The 16,039-nt window shown below is 36.5% G+C and overlaps 4 protein-coding genes across 5 annotated transcripts; 2 read left to right on the forward strand and 2 right to left on the reverse strand.

Moving 5' to 3' along the window:
- Window positions 1-153: 153 nt before the first annotated feature.
- On the forward strand, window positions 154-2,427 carry LOC105226468 (tigger transposable element-derived protein 6). The gene is made up of 2 exons (XM_011205347.4): window positions 154-485; window positions 541-2,427. Exons 1-2 carry the CDS (start codon window positions 388-390, stop codon window positions 1,961-1,963), a joined length of 1,521 nt encoding a protein of 506 aa, XP_011203649.2. The 5' UTR covers window positions 154-387; the 3' UTR covers window positions 1,964-2,427.
- Window positions 2,428-5,762: 3,335 nt separating this feature from the next.
- On the forward strand, window positions 5,763-10,891 carry LOC105226466 (transient receptor potential channel pyrexia). 2 transcript variants are annotated; one of them, XM_011205344.3, is made up of 11 exons: window positions 5,763-6,495; window positions 6,583-6,826; window positions 6,897-7,152; window positions 7,493-7,652; window positions 7,784-7,913; window positions 7,991-8,335; window positions 8,764-9,257; window positions 9,337-9,420; window positions 9,483-9,636; window positions 9,789-9,900; window positions 9,964-10,891. In XM_011205344.3, exons 1-11 carry the CDS (start codon window positions 6,469-6,471, stop codon window positions 10,883-10,885), a joined length of 2,928 nt encoding a protein of 975 aa, XP_011203646.2. In that variant the 5' UTR covers window positions 5,763-6,468; the 3' UTR covers window positions 10,886-10,891. The 2 variants fall into 2 exon arrangements, with proteins under 2 accessions (XP_011203646.2, XP_019845914.2); XM_019990355.3 differs by having other exon boundaries at window positions 8,764-8,882.
- Window positions 10,892-10,961: 70 nt separating this feature from the next.
- Window positions 10,962-11,877, reverse strand: LOC105226467 (uncharacterized). Its single transcript, XM_011205345.4, has 2 exons — window positions 11,685-11,877; window positions 10,962-11,587 (listed from the first exon to the last, which is right to left on the reverse strand). The coding sequence occupies exons 1-2, from the start codon at window positions 11,713-11,715 to the stop codon at window positions 11,274-11,276; spliced, it is 345 nt and encodes a 114-aa protein (XP_011203647.2). The 5' UTR covers window positions 11,716-11,877; the 3' UTR covers window positions 10,962-11,273.
- Window positions 11,878-13,231: 1,354 nt separating this feature from the next.
- Window positions 13,232-14,248, reverse strand: LOC105226465 (uncharacterized). The gene is made up of 4 exons (XM_011205343.4): window positions 14,090-14,248; window positions 13,898-13,987; window positions 13,637-13,819; window positions 13,232-13,546 (listed from the first exon to the last, which is right to left on the reverse strand). Exons 1-4 carry the CDS (start codon window positions 14,121-14,123, stop codon window positions 13,506-13,508), a joined length of 348 nt encoding a protein of 115 aa, XP_011203645.2. The 5' UTR covers window positions 14,124-14,248; the 3' UTR covers window positions 13,232-13,505.
- Between the last annotated feature and the right edge of the window lie 1,791 nt (window positions 14,249-16,039).

Raw genomic sequence — 16,039 nt, forward strand, 5'->3', positions numbered from 1 at the left:
TTTAACATTTAACATGATAATAATGGACAGTTTTATAAACGATAGGTAAATATTAAAACATATATAAACACACTATATACTGTATGTAATACTGTACAAACGTATCTTTTTAATATGAAAATACAGTGAAAATTACCAATATGGGCAGCCCTCATAATCGGACAGCTCCTAAAACCGGACAGCTCCCAAAACAGGACAAATTTCATGAACCCATTGTTTTCATTCATATTTTCACACATAAGCAATTCTTAACTTGTAATTTGTAGCTAGCTCTCTTTAAAAGAGTTTATTTAATTTATAGTTTGGCAAATAGTTTCTGTAGTTAAGTTGACTGGCTGGATCGTGTTGTGTTTTAAAAGATTAATTTATCTATCCCAAAGCCGCAAAATGCCACCGACAAAAAATGTTTTATCTATTAAAGATAAAATGGAAATAATTAATGTGTTCGAGAAAGAAAAAATAAGTGTTCGTGAGATTGCGAAAAGGTAAAGTTTAATGCAGTAAAGAATTCAATTGTTTACAATTTATTTATATTTGAAGGTTCTATATTAGCAAATCGCAAGCTGCAGAAATTAAAAAAAATAGTGAAACCATTCGTTCTAAATGGGAGTCTGGAGCTAATGTTCATCAAAAGAGAAGTTTTATAAAGGAAGGAGGATCTGATATTGACAAAATATGTTTTGACTGGTTCACTAAGGCTAGAAGACAAAACATTCCTATTTCTGGTCCGATTGTACAAGCTAAGGCGAAAGAAGTAGCGCAGAAGTTGGGTGTATTAAATTTTGCTGCATCAGATGGATGGTTAAATCGATGGCGCATACGAAATAATGTTGCTTTTAGGAGCATATCTGGTGAAACTTCAGATGTAAGCTCGATGGATGTTGAGCAATTCAAGGCAAAGTTACCATCTCTGCTCCGCGACTACCAGCCAGAAGACATTTACAATGCCGACGAAAGCGGACTATTCTTTCGGGCATTACCTGACAAAACTCTCCGTCTTAAGTCCGAAAAATGTATGAGCGGCCAATTAAGTAAGGAGAGGCTGACAATACTATTTTGTATAAACATGGCTGGACAAAAGGAACAGCTTTTGGTCGTTGGAAAGGAAACCCTTTCTCGACCATTTAAACATCTTTCTTTAAATGAACTTCCAGTGGATTGGCAATCTAACAACAAAGCATGGATGACTCGTGAAATCATGACTACATGGCTAACTCAGCTGAATAGGAAAATGAAATTACAAAATCGGAAAATTATTTTGTTCTTGGATAATGCAGCATCACATCATAGTCATATGAACTTTACAAACGTTAAAATAGTTTTCTTGCCGCCAATTTCAACTGCAGTTTGCCAACCTCTTGATCAAGGCATAATACAAAATTTTAAAATTGAATATAGAAGCTTAATGTTACAACACTTGCTCCCAAAAATCGATTCAGCCAGTTCGGCATCAGAGTTAGCAAATTCTATTAATGTTCTTGAAGCTTTATACTTCATTCAAACCTCGTGGAATAAAATTAAAGCCACAACCATCAAAAACTGCTTTCTTAAAGCTGGTTTCCCACAAACCAATCAAAATGTGCCCGATTTTGATGACGAGGATGATAAATTTCAGGCCTCGTACAGAAATTTAAAAAATGTAATTCCTTTTAATTTTGACGATTTTGTTAAAATTGATAAAGTTGTCTTTACTGAAGAGAATTCTATTGAAATACAAGTTGAACCAGACCTTGCAGAGATGAGTGACTCCGATGACGAAACAATTGAAGAAATTGCCGAGCCAATAGTCTCGTACAAAGACGCATTTGAGCACATTGCTTTATTGAAGCAATTTGCAAAAGATGACTTTATAGCCTTCAATCTCTTAAAGAATGTAGAAACTCATTTTGAAACTCAACTCCTTAAGCTTAACCAATCAAGGCCTAAACAGTCGACCATAATTAAATTTTTTCAACCAAATTAAACTTTTGTAATGCCTATAATTAAATGTAAACTTGGATTTAACTTATGCCTACGAGCATAAGTATATTAACATAATACAAATTTGTCAGTTAAATGATATGTACACAATTTTATAAAACATAGAATATTTATAAATTACGATTTCTGTTCATTTTCGATACTCTAAAAACACATTTTTGATTTACTCGTTAGTTTTTAGCATTATTATAGCTGGACAAAAACACTGCGGCGGTAGATGTCCAGTTAGGAGGAGTTTCACTCTATTTGCTTATTTATTTTTAAGATACTTATTTTCATTTCACAGAATTGCAACTATGTTTTTGTAAAAAATGTCCCAAATTATATTCATATGAATTAAAAAATATATATTGATTTAAAAAGTAAGAAAAGTTTAAAAAAACAGAAGCTGTAATTCAAAATCAAAACTGCGTTTTTCAAATAAAATGCTATTTTTTATTATTAAAATACATTGATTGTTTTATATCTATTGTTATTTTTGTGAAATAAAAATGTTAGTAAATAAGTAAATAACGATCAATTCATAAATAAGACCACGTTCATTATTAATAGGCTTATAAATTATTAATTTACTTGGCTTCCGTTATTAATGAGTACATTTCAATGTATATACTTACATATGTACATATGTATGCATGCATCTATATGTGTAACTTCCCAAAATGCTAGGTATTTTTAAGAATATTCGCAAACATTCCTTTTTAGTTTAAAGTAACGGATTTGGCGATCAAGGTCGATCGTGTTAAGCGTGAGAACTTTTAAAAGAAACATCTTCGAAGGTAAACGAATAACATCCCTTCTTTGATAAATGAAGTTCACATAATTGGTGTGTTTGCCTTTTTACAGGTAAATGCGAATAACATAATAAGTGTACATACACACATATGTATGTATATGAGTATACTTACACTTATGTGTGTATCTATGTCCGTGTTGTACTGGTTTCTTCCCTTTTGCCTAACAGCTGCTACACGGCGGTTCGTCAATTCATAAGGAATAAACTTATGTACATATGTACATGCGTATTTACAAACGTATGCGATCGAATGACATGAAAATACATACGTACGTATGTATACATATGTATATATACCAACGTATCGTTGCACTTAAATATATTTTATACATTCATAAAACATATGACCACAATTTATACAAACTACTCCAAATGATCGAAAATAAATGAAGTTTGATTTTTATATAGTCCATTTGTGCATGTGATTGTGTTTATATTCGTTTGTATTTGAATATACATATAATATAAACATATGTATGCCTGTGGCTTCGTACAAATCTGAAAAAAACGTGCCATAGATATTCGTACATTCATACAGATCGTCACCTAAAATGCAAAATTAGTCCAGTAATTATAGTAAGTTCACCTACATATGTATGTACATACATATAGTATGTATTTACAGACATATAAATGGGTATATCGAATTCCGAGATTCTTACCTAATTTAAGCTTAAATGACTGGACTAAACTGAGTTTTTTATTGCTTACGATTCACTACATCATATTACATATGTATGTATACATTTATATGTACATATGTATACGTAGCATAAAATTTTCAGCTTCCGCTGCTAAATATAACCAATATATAACCGTTTTATAACCAAAACTCAAGTTTTGTTTCAATATCGTTTCCTTCGATTGTAAATTTATGAAAAGTGATGCCACGTTATTTTAAATTTTAGGTGATAGGACATATTTTTCCATAGTACCTGGATAGGAACATTGGGTCTCAACAGAGAAATCATAATCAGATTTATTTATCGCTAGAAATTTAATTTCGGCGCGTCTTTGACTTCTTGTAAAATTCCAATCCAGCGCTGTTGTTGTGTGATTTTCGCAAAGTATGGCCGATCCATTACCATTTAGATCGGTTGCGCAAAGACTGCAGCATTTGCGAAATAATCGCTGTAATGTCTCACGTCTCACGCTCCTGAAAGACAACAGAATTACGCTTGAATCAAATACATAGCTTTATCTTCGTACGTCTGGATATACAAATATACATATGAGTCAATCTCCAAACTTTATCCAACACAACGATCGCAGGGCAACGTTTGGACATTACCGATCACGTATTTTCGGATAACGCTGCCTTAATAGGAAAACTCATCGATTTCTTCAAAATAGGTGTAGACGATCTGTGGGACATGTTGATTTTTAGTCTTGCTTGTGCAGTGAAATCGCTAACAGCTTTAAGTTTTATAAACCAAATCTTCAAGGCATATGCCTCTGTTCGTCCCTCAAGTTTATCGCATCAAAAAATTCAAAACCATGTTGAATAACAGCCTGCCTGACACCAGGCTGAACTTGTATGCGCTAAAATGTTTTCATGCACCTTGTTTTACTAATCGAAGAAACTGTTACTCTTGAGCGAATCAATAAAATAAAATTCGAACAAACCTTTTTAGTGGGTCTAAACGTCGAGGGAGCAGAGGTCGTGGAAGACCTACACTCCTTAGGAAAGACCAGGCTTCGCTTGGAATCTTCAATTGCCAACACATTGCGAAAAGAAGAAACGACTGGCGCGCTGTTGTTAATTCGGCTATAGCACGCGTAAGCGATGTCTATGCAAGTAAAGAAAAAGGAACGTCTAATTAATTTTTATTTTATTTTTATTTTTTTAGATCTTCCGATCTGTCGATTAGCTGATCCGAAAGATCATCATTCGACGCATTGTTCTAAATGTTATTATTTTTATTAGTGAAAAAATTATATTGTCGATTCTTTACAACGAGTTTACTTGAAAGTTGCAGAATCATTCAGTGAAGGTTGTGAAGTCAACTAAAACTTGTCATGATATGTGAGGCGTCCATCCACCTCTGTGAATGAAGCAGTACATGAAAGCTATAATTTTTGCATCAAAGAGATGGCAGAGAATCTCAACTACTATTACTGATCGACCCAGTACAATTTGGATAATGTTTTGGTTACGAAGCTGAATCCTTTGCAATAACGACGTGAACTAGAAATCGAAATATACAATAGATACTTGACAACGTAGCTGAGGACCCTATATTCATCAAATGTATGATTACTGGTGACTACACGTGAGTTTACGTATAAGACAGGGAATATGACTGTCCGATAATCTAGCGAATGAGCCGAAACAACTTAAATTAGTTGAAGGCACTAAAGGCTAACCCAACCGAGGTTTATGTGAAATACAAGTATATGGAAAATCGGATTAAGCATTAGCATGCTTTTGTTAAAATACCATAAAATATCAATCCAGGTCAAATTTGATTAAATAGTAATTTTATTTATTGATGGTTTTATAGTGTTTGAGATAGGCGATGAAAATAGTTCCACTAGAATTCCAAAAAATATCGGCCGACCTTGTAACATAGCAGAGTTAGCATCACTTTGAGCCCAAAAACTTGAGGAAAATTGGCTAAAATGTCGTTAACATTTTGAAAGTATTCTAGCCAAGGTTAGTGCTCAAAGGCAAGCACCACGATCTCTTAAATACGAGTATATTATTTTTCAACCCATGTTGTATGTCAGAACTTTATTTAGTGTTTACGTAGTCTGAAGAACCCAACCGAATGAGTGCAGGCCTGTCGAAATTCTCCAGCATTATTGTTTATTTTTCCAGCCAGTCTGTGGGCCAAACTTTGCGGCAGGCGATCTCCAACGAGCACATTTGGTTCATGTAAGTACATTCAAATGTATAAATGAAAAATATATGTCTGTATGTAGTTGAGTGTGTATTTGAATATGAAAATTGGAAGTGGTTTCTGAGTGGCTAAGTATGCAACAACAGAAGATCGCCAACCGAAATTGTGGCTAAAAGTGTAAACACTCAGTTCTTCTTAGCACTTCGGTGCGAACGGTTTGCGTTGAATTTGAAAAATCGGAAAAGTCTTACGCTGCTTCCAAATCCAATAAGATCAATGAAAACGTCATAATGTTTACATTCTAATTATACGGATTTAAAAATCAACACCCCGTTATTGTTAGTGATATGAAAAGAATTGCAGAAAGAAAAAAGATTTCTTTATTTATATGGACATATGCACACTTGCATACATACATAGATATCCAGATATACGCTGCTTTTTGTATAGAAATTTTGAATAAGTTTTATTGATTTGCAAACACATAAATTACAGCAGAATCGATCAATGAATGTTAAAAAATAAGAACATATTTAAATAGTCAAAATATATTAATATATGTATAAATATATATGTGTGTGTGTTCATGTGCCCACAACTGGAGTGCTATTTGCTGGATTGTGAATTTCTTTTACGCGGTCTATTTGTGGCGAAATGAGTTAATGCCAATATGGCACTGAGTGCTGCTTCATACCAAGTGCTTTTCATATGAATCACTCTGCTTTCATTTGAATCAATTGACAGTTGTGGCCAAAATCCTTCTACTTTCATACGCTAACTTCTCAAGCATCTACTCGACTCAGTGAGCTAAGTGCAAAACCTAACGGAAGCGTTCCAACGCCAGTGATCATGGAAAATGTGCGCTTTTCCATTATTGTAAGGAATAAAGACTACATCTTACATATAATAATTTCAAAAAGATGTTTGCCAAATAATCAATATCTGAAATCGAACTGTTTTCAGGAGAACGATCTCAAGTGGAATTCGGAGAGTCATGAAACACACGATTTCTTTTTCGATAAGCGCAGCATCTCCAGCGAGAACAGCAGCAACAGCGATGCTGTATTCAGCGATGAAGCGCATGAGATCTTACTGTGGCAGCAGCAGCATCAGATGATCTGGGACCAGCTTGAGATCGAGGAGACGCTCAGTCTAGTGCCGAATTCGATTGCCATATTCGAAATGGTTAAGACAAATTGCTTTATGGGTCAGTTACCGACGACCGATCGCAATCAACTTAAAGTTTCTCAATTTATTTTTTCTTCGCCATTAAGCAGCACTTACACCAGCCACCAACGACGCCAACTTAGCGATACTGTATTCCTCGATCTATGGTTGCACAGAGAATATTATACTCTTGCTCGATCACTATGGCGCCGATCCCAATTGTAAGGACTTAAGAGGTCGCACGCCGCTGCATTTCGCCTGCTGTCGTGGAAATGCGCACATCGCCAAGGTTTTGTTGGACCGTGGTGCTGATCCTAATCGTTTTGATGGCAAAAAGGAGGTAACACCTCTACACTGTGCTGCCAGGTGAGTCAACGAACACTTATCGAGGTGTTGTCAGCGCATCGACAATTCGGCGCTGCGCTTTATTCACACATCATACACATTGTATGGTATGTGCATATGTATGTCATCCGCATATAAACAAATTTTAATTAGACCAAATATTTTTTGACGCCAATAGAAAAGAAAACATTATTTATTTATATTATAAATTTTTCGCTTTATTCCTGGCCTTGCGGCGGTTGTATGCGCGCCAATTCAAACGCAACCGCGATCACGATCACGAACACCCCGCCCCTTTCGTTTTGGCCGGCTCCATGCGCCGGCATATATAAATTGCGTTGAACCGTCACGGCGTGGATAGTGCAAAGAGCGTGGAATGCATTTTGCTGCTACTGAAACGGAAAGCGCACATCAACATTGGCATTGAGAAGCGTTCGGCATTGCATTTCGCTATCGATCGCAACGCTGTCGAATGTGTGGAGACGTTGCTCAAATATGGCGCAGATCCCAACACGCCACAGGTAGGTGACATTTGCGTCACATTCCTTATTCTAGTTCCTATTTCTTACCCCTACTAAACACATATGTACCTTCCATCCCTCTTAAACAAAGAACTTTTAAGCCCCTAAGAATGTTTCTTCCTATGTCATAGGTTTACACAGAAACGCCGCTGCACACCGCTTGCGCATTAGGCTTCAGTAAATGTGTGGAACTGCTTTTGAATCATGGTGCAGATGTGCGCTCCCAGTTCGGTGAAGGGAAACTGACAGCCTTGCACTTGGGTATGTTATATGTACGATTAGCAGCTGTCAATTTTCACTGTCAATTCACACCTGTTCTCCATTTCGTTCAAACGCAGCCGCTGAGAATGATTACGTCGAATGTGTACGTTTGCTGCTGGAGCACGGTGCGGAAGTGGATTGTCGTAATGCCAGCCACCAGACCCCACTGCATTTGGCTTGTCTATCGCAATCCATCGAAACTGTCGATTTACTGATCAAGCATGGCGCCAACGTGAATGCTGTCTACAGGGACGGTCGCACCGCTTTGCATGCTGCAATCGTCAAACAATCTCGTAGTTTGGACTGTTGTAATGCTTTATTGAAAGCGGGTGCCAATGTCAACAAAGCGGATAATTATGGTTATACGCCTCTGCATATAGCGGCCTTGAATGAGTTCAGTAATTGCGTCTACACTTTCATTGGTAAGTTGCTCTGGTTATATGGATGCTGTCTAAATTTCAGTTTACAACTACATATATGGTAATTGACTTGCTAAGAGAAGAAGTGGAGGAGAGCTCTCTATGATTAAACTTCACTATAAAGAACTACGGAACCGAAAATCTGCCCGAGAGATTTGAGTTAAAGGACCATATAGCATGCTTGCCAGACATCTTCTATTTCGAGCTCTCTTTTCAACCAAAGTATAGAGTCAGAAGAATATATTGGGATTAAAGCTTTCGAGGTTGTGTGCTTAGCCACGTGTGTGACTACAAACTTCAGTGTCTGTGTTTAATTCAAATTTAATTTGTAAATTCGCAATTCTTTAAATGGGATAGTGAATTTATCGATTATTAAAGGCCTTTTCTCAACACCTCTGAATCACTTGTAAGCGTACTTTCTAAACTTACAGAACATGGCGCAGATATAACGGCTCGCACCTCGGGCAATGTGTCCGCTTTGTCTTTCATCGTGCGCCGTACACCTGAGATTATACCGAAACTGACGGCCAAAATGGATAGTTCAATTAAGGTAAATGACCACGAAATCGGTGACGTAGACTGTGAAATCAAATTGGATTTTCGTCTGTTGGTGCCGCCAACATCATTTGAACGTGGAGAGACTGAATTGCTTCTGTCGTTAATCGAAGTCGGCCAGAAGCGTTTATTGATGCATCCATTGTGTGAGACTTTTCTTTTTCTAAAATGGCGCCGCATACGAAAATTCTTTCTGATGAGTCTACTTTATCATGCAATCTATGTCTTCCTATTCACAATGTACATCGTGGGTGTATATGCACGCAACTGTGATAAGAATCCGAAGTGTGAAGCGCCTGCGTACATAAGCACAGTGGGCTATTTCGTTATAATACTGAATTTAATATTGATGGGTAAAGAAATTTTTCAGGTAAATATGTAGTCCTGCTTATGTAGTCTACTAATGTATAATTAAGCGTGTGATATTAACTTTTATCGCTTGATTGTAGATGGCTCACGGCTTACAAGGCTATGCGAAGTACTGGGAGAATTGGCTACAGTGGGCCATCGTGTTTGGTGTCTTGCTGTGTGTGGTAGATAAGCGCTCATGACCGTTTAATTTTTGATTTTTTTGTGTAATCGTGCTTACTTTTAGACACCAGAGATTCTGATCCCCACAAATTTGTTGGCGGTGCCCACTTGGCAACATCATGTGGCGGCTATTGTGGTGTATTTAGTTTGGCTGGAGCTAATGATGCTAGTAGGACGCTTCCCCATATTCGGCGTTTATGTGCAAATGTTCACAAAAGGTAAGAGAAGGGGAGAAGAATTGGACCAACTTCGAGCCCAGTTGTAGAATGTTAATGCTCTTTTACTTTCAAGATTTGATCATGCATATCTAGTATACATTACATCTCAAATAATACTCAATCACCTAACGGGGTTTCATAATATTTTCCAGTTGCCGGTAACTTTTGCAAATTCCTCTTGGCCTATATCTGTTTATTGATTGCCTTCTGCCTCAGCTTCTCGGTGCTATTCAACGACTATCCACCATTTGAGAATATCACATGGTAAATACCGATAATAATACTGATTGAGAATTAATACTTCATAAATATTTCATGCTGCTTTAGGTCGCTGCTCAAAGCCATCACAATGATGTCCGGTGAACTGGAGTTTGAGGATATATTTTATGGTGATATACCCGTTAAATTTCCAGTTACCTCACATATTTTGTTTCTCTGCTTTGTATTGCTCGTGACGGTCATACTCACTAACCTTATGGTGGGTTTGGCTGTCAGCGACATTCAGGGTCTACAAGTATCGGCCACCCTAGATCGGTTGGTGCGTCAGGCAGAGCTTATTTCACGACTAGAAAGCTTATTCTTCTCACGCTTACTTCGCCGAGCACCAGTAAAGTTAATGCAACTCTGCAAGCGTAGCGCGCTATTACGCACTTCACGCAACAAATTACAGTTCGTGACTCGGCCAAATGATCCGCGTGACAATCAATTACCCGAGGACATCAAGTTGAATATTTACAAGCTGGTGGCTGAGCGACGCGATCGCAATTTGAGTTTACGTCGGCGAAAGCTCGAAAGTAACTACAACATGTTCAATCAGAGCTTACAGCGACAGTATGAAGAAAAAAAGCGTTGCACTGCCATACCAGTTGGGTCGTCGGCTGATAAAACATCAGCAAACTCCGTAACGAAAAACAATAATATAAATAATAAAAAATCAAGTAACGATTTAAAGGAACCGCATATTACGATTACGGTGCGCGAAAACGACTGCTTGTTACGACCGCGTTCGGCTACCAATGTGCACGATCAGTTAATGGCCGAAAGCGATGTGGCCGTAAAGCTTAAGAGCCAGGTCAATGGCATTTCGGATGTGCGCGCCGAAGTGATGGCGCTGCGCGAGCAATTGCGCGCGATCGGCCAAAAATTAGACAGCTTTGCGGACAGTGCAAGCAAGAAACTAAATTTTACAGCTGAAGAAATGTGTCGAATAAAAATTCATCTCGAGCAGAAAGCAACCTTTCAGTGTTGAACCACATAGTTGGAGATTTTGACTTTACGAAATGATTATTAAGAAAAGCTTTAATGTATTTCTCATAACACTGGCGTTATTTTTGTAAGAAAAAAGCGGAAATTTAATTTCAACCAAATAAACTGTGTTAAATGTCTATATACTTACGAATCGATATATATATAAAGTGCAATGATTTCTTTTGTTTTTCTGATAAAACAAATTTACAACAATAAAAATATTAACAAATACAAATGTGTACATATGTGTATGTGTGTTTGTGAAGTGATCAATTAAAACAGTTACACATTATCACATCAGTGCACATTTGCATATGACCTTAAAAATAAAAACAATTGCATTTGCTTCAAAAATTACTTTTAATCATCCATAAATGTCGTTGGCATCATTAGACGCGCCTGGCTGTTTCGGTCAACCATTTGTCGTTGCTTTGGTTCCATATGAGTGTGCCTTCCGATGGTATGGGAGCGTCCTTCTTCACTAGAGTCCATGTTTTGGTGATCGGGTCAAAGGCGAAGTTCTTCGAGTTGGCTGGAGTCGGCGGTGGGGTGTTAATTATCAGCGGTTTTCGCGTTACCGGTACAAAAGTGGGCTTAGGACCAACCTGGGCGCCACCGCTTATCAATTCATACTCGGCGTTGGGATCGTTAGCTGGCCGGGGCAAAGCAGCAACAAATGTTGCACAGCTAACTATTATTGCGGCTGATCTCATTCGAAAAATATTTATAAAAGTAATAAAATTTTTGTTAATTTCTGGATTTACAATTTTTTTGTACACGAATGTGGAATCAAAACTTACCAAGCGCGAAAGTATTCCGTAACGTTTTCATGTTTTCAATTTCTCCGGTAAATTTGTTGTTCTTTCAGTTGAATATCTTAATTGGCACACTTATTATATTTATATTCAGTTGTAGTTGTTTTTACTTATTAGTTTACTGGTGTAGTGCTTTCGTGTTAATAGCGTCTTTTCTCTCCAAATGTCGATTCTCTACTGATCTTTCGAATCCACTGAGTTGCATAAAATTATAATACTTTTGCAGATACTCGCTTGTAAATATACTTAGATATATGTATGTATGTATGTATGTATGTCTGTTTGTATGTAGACACTTGCGTAGTTATGTTTAAATGTTGTAGATCTTTTTGTAGATTCATATGTTTGTCTACTGATCTTATTTACACTCATTCCGATGTGATGTTATGAGCGCTGAGTTAACCTTTTTGATTGCTCATGTCAAGAGCGCTCAAAACAATAAAATATCCATAAAACAATTCCAAAATATGCGTCATTTGAGCTGATCTTACAATATGAGACAATTATCTAGCTGGCTCGATCGTTTCTTTTTTTAATAGTATGGGTCATCAAACCTGAATGAAAATTGCTGAGTACCAATAAAAGCTTCGTAAATCGGCAAAGCCACCACAAATCCATTGCGGATGATAATAACTCCGTTTGCTTCGAAGTATGAGATTTAAGTGCGGACTGCTTAGGATACGCCATGTGCCAAAATAGCTGCGCTGAGCTCACGTGAGACCTGTTTAAACCTCAAGAGGTTTATGTACATCCTACTGTGATCGAATTGAAAGGTAATTTATACTTCGCACGTTTTTCGAATCGGTCAATGTAACGGTCCTGTAAGTTGGCAGTACTGTTAGTGACATCTATGCTAAATTTCACGTCAAAATATTCATTAGTAATTGAGATACGCGTCGTTTTGTGAGACTCTAAAGGTGAATTCTTCGATTTTTACCATGTCTAAATTTATTGTTTATTGTTATTTTGTTTGTAAAACTTTTTTTTTCGTAAATTAAAAACAAGACAAACTACGGCTGCGCCAAAACTATTATATTCTTTACAGGTGCATTTCTTATAGAAAAAAGTATATAAAGAGATCTTTATCCTGATTTTGATCGGTCAGTTTAATGGCACCTATATGCTATAGTGGTATTGGACCATCGATGATTCTGGCAAATGAGCAGCTTCTTATAGATAAAATCATCAAATCTATGTACATATGTATATCCAAAAAACTGAGGATTAGTTAGCACATACTTAGCTAAATCGACTACATAACTTCATAGGCACCCACAATTTTCCTACCGGTTGGTAAAAACCTCTTGACAAACTAAATATACCCTCTTGGCATAAATATGTATTTGTAAATATTATTATTGTGTTTACATTACACAAATTTTAAGCAATTCTCTCTGCTAAAAAGCTCGCTGGCTTTGATTGACGAAAACAAGGCAGCGCTTTAGTTCAGATTTACTTTGAATGAAACAGCAACTGATAACCTTTGATAATGGACATCTCGCCATAATTGCCGATATTTTAACACATGCGTGTATATGTGTATACATAATGATTTTATTTGTTTAAATTTCGTTGGAACAACATTCCATAAAATTAATTAGACGCCAAAATATAAAGACTAATAAACATTCACGCAATAAAGTGTGTGTGTGAGCGCATGTTTATAAGCGGATCAGTCGCTAACTTAAGCTATGTTACAGATGATGCCTATTTTAACTTAACATTACTTTCGATTCAGTTGCAAATATAAATTTTTTCAACTTCCCGAATGCGATTTATGTTCGTTAAAAACGCGCTCTCAGCCATTTATAAGGCATTACAGGTTCCCATGCGCACAAAAACAACATCTGAAAGGAATAAAAGCAAATTGAGTAGGTATTTTAGCAATAAAGTGAAGGCAAAAGCATTCAGTGCTGTGAGCAGCGTTTAATACCAACCTTGACCGCAACGTGCGGCGCAGTCCAGACGAGCGTGGTTGTGATAATTCTGACTGTCGCTGCCGCAAACAGGATTGTATTCCATGGTGGTGGGACAGGCCCTCAAACAGGCTAGATAACGAGGCGAAGGCACTGTTGTCGACGAGGCGGGCGGAGCAGGAGTGGTAGTCGTAGTGCCGGCACCTAAGCCAAGTGATGCAAAAGAGAATTCCATTTTAGGTATTGTTGCTTGTTAGTAATAATAATCAAATAGGCGCTTACCAGGGCGATCAGGCAAAAATGGATTCGAAAAAATTGGACCCTCCCACTGCCACTGTTGGGGACGCCCACTTGCCAGCGCGCACATTTGCACTAAACGCAAGCAAAGAAAGCAAATTTTTAATATTTAACATTAGGAAAAAATCTTTATTCTTTATTACGTTACGAAAAAATTCAACAAACAAAAACACATACCACAAATACACAATATAGCTAATTTCGAATTCATGTTTATCTCCGTGCACTTTCCGAATTTCGTATGCAAATAAATCTGAGCGCGCGTATATTAGTGAACAGCGTGTGTTATTCCCCGGCAACCTTCTGCGATTAACTTACCGTAAATTATATTTCACTGCCGGTTTTATACGCAGCGTCATTGGGAAGATCAAGCAAAACCCCATTACTCAGCTCAAACTCCTACATACATACATGCATACGTACATACAAACATACATATGGATGTACATTCAAACTACAAGTGTCCACATTATGTTCACATATTCATATTTACGTATCAATATTGATTCTACTTTGCCACGATGCTCTCAAGCCTACTCTTGGCTAAGAAATACATACATACATACATACGAACATACCTACATAAATCGCAGTTCGACTTCTCTCTTATACAAGTTTTATACTTAGAACTTTAGTAGATTGATAAGCAATCGATGAGGCTGAACAAACTTTGCTATTATAATCTATCCACACACTAGTTACAAAGTAGTCTATAACTCGTTGATTTCACTGCGTGATACTTACGAACTTAGACTTGGACTATAAATAGATTTGATTTAGATATTTTTGAGTGTGTTAAAAAGATTTAGAAGAAAACATGTACTTATGTAATTTAATTTGCACACCCTAAAAAGAGAGACTGGGAATTTATATTATACGAAATCTAGTCTTTCTTTAACTCATATGTACATATGTATATGAAGTTTTTAAATTCTCGTTTTGAAACCAAATCTATTGATAACTTGTTGAATCATTGAACGCACAAATGTTTGCTTTTGTTATTAGATATGGTGAATGATGTTTTGTTTAATATTTTAAATTGCATTTTCTTTTGGAGAGTGTCCGATTAATGTTAACATCTGTACATACATACATATGTATATTTTTATCCATGAAAAAAAAACGAACGACTTGCAATATTCGCAAAATAAGCTCAGAAGTTTTTTAACATCGTTGCTTTCTGCTTTTGAATGTTTGCAGTTTAACAATGTACTATATATACCAACCTACACACATTTGTACTGTCCGTGAGATGAAAAAATCCCCAAGGTGTAAACTCGTTTTGATTCCTACTTAAATGCGCAAAGATTAATTGAAAAGGAATAACCTGGTGAGTGGAAAAACATAAGCCGTTAGTCGCATTCGAGTACTCGCCGACAATTTTTAAGTGCTGTTTTGATGCTCCGAGATATTTAGTCTTATCATTAATTACCACACAATGTCACATTTACATTAAACGCATCTCCATACTCCCTGACAGGAAGCAAAATGGCTCTAAGAGATCCTATCCTATCCTGAATTTATATTTCTTCAATTGTAATACATTATTTATCGTTATAGCTCGGTTTTTATATATCGTATATATTATCTAAACTACACTTGTAAAACTTATTACATAATAAAACTTTATTATATGTAATTTAAATATATTCGGATTACCGAAACTCAATAACATTGAAAAAAACTTACACGGAAACTAACGCATACATATCAAAGTCCGTTCCGGTTACTTAGACCCCACTGGCGTGGGGACGGTATTAAATGAACAAGATCAATATTTACCGATAAAAATCAAAATTGCCTAGAAAAATGAGTTATCTTAGTGCGAATTTTAAAAATAACATGGTAATTCCCGTTCATACGTATAATTTTTATATGAGTACAATCACTTTAGTGATCATATTTCCACTTATAAAAAATCACAAAACAATTATAGCTTAAGTCTTAAGCTATAACGACAAAACCCATTAAACACACATTTAAAGCTAATTAAGCAACAGTAAGAACTATTAATTTTGCCGCACCATTTCTTGGAGGTTTGTGCTTTAGAAAGTTCGGAACGTTTCTATAAGAGGGCGGCGCAAACATTTAATATACGATGTGTGACTTGGTGCACCAAAGTCGATG

This window comes from Bactrocera dorsalis, chromosome 5 (assembly GCF_023373825.1).
Source record: "Bactrocera dorsalis isolate Fly_Bdor chromosome 5, ASM2337382v1, whole genome shotgun sequence".
Lineage (NCBI taxonomy): Eukaryota > Metazoa > Arthropoda > Insecta > Diptera > Tephritidae > Bactrocera > Bactrocera dorsalis.

What these genes read in the sequence shown, in the direction of transcription:
- LOC105226468 (XM_011205347.4), top strand. Translation starts at nt 388, where the DNA reads ATGCCACCGACAAAAAATGTTTTATCTATTAAAGATAAAATGGAAATA. An exon ending in GTTCGTGAGATTGCGAAAAG is followed by an intron (nt 486 to 540) that starts GTAAAGTTTAAT and finishes TTATATTTGAAG; the next exon opens with GTTCTATATTAGCAAATCGC.
- LOC105226466 (XM_011205344.3), top strand. Translation starts at nt 6,469, where the DNA reads ATGGAAAATGTGCGCTTTTCCATTATT. An exon ending in ACTGACAGCCTTGCACTTGG is followed by an intron (nt 7,914 to 7,990) that starts GTATGTTATATG and finishes GTTCAAACGCAG; the next exon opens with CCGCTGAGAATGATTACGTC. An exon ending in TGGGTAAAGAAATTTTTCAG is followed by an intron (nt 9,258 to 9,336) that starts GTAAATATGTAG and finishes GCTTGATTGTAG; the next exon opens with ATGGCTCACGGCTTACAAGG.
- LOC105226467 (XM_011205345.4), bottom strand. Translation starts at nt 11,715, where the DNA reads ATGAAAACGTTACGGAATACTTTCGCGCTTG. An exon ending in ACGGAATACTTTCGCGCTTG is followed by an intron (nt 11,588 to 11,684) that starts GTAAGTTTTGAT and finishes GAATGAGATCAG; the next exon opens with CCGCAATAATAGTTAGCTGT.
- LOC105226465 (XM_011205343.4), bottom strand. Translation starts at nt 14,123, where the DNA reads ATGAATTCGAAATTAGCTATATTGTGTATTTGTG. An exon ending in ATTTTTGCCTGATCGCCCTG is followed by an intron (nt 13,820 to 13,897) that starts GTAAGCGCCTAT and finishes CACTTGGCTTAG; the next exon opens with GTGCCGGCACTACGACTACC. An exon ending in CGCCGCACGTTGCGGTCAAG is followed by an intron (nt 13,547 to 13,636) that starts GTTGGTATTAAA and finishes TATTCCTTTCAG; the next exon opens with ATGTTGTTTTTGTGCGCATG.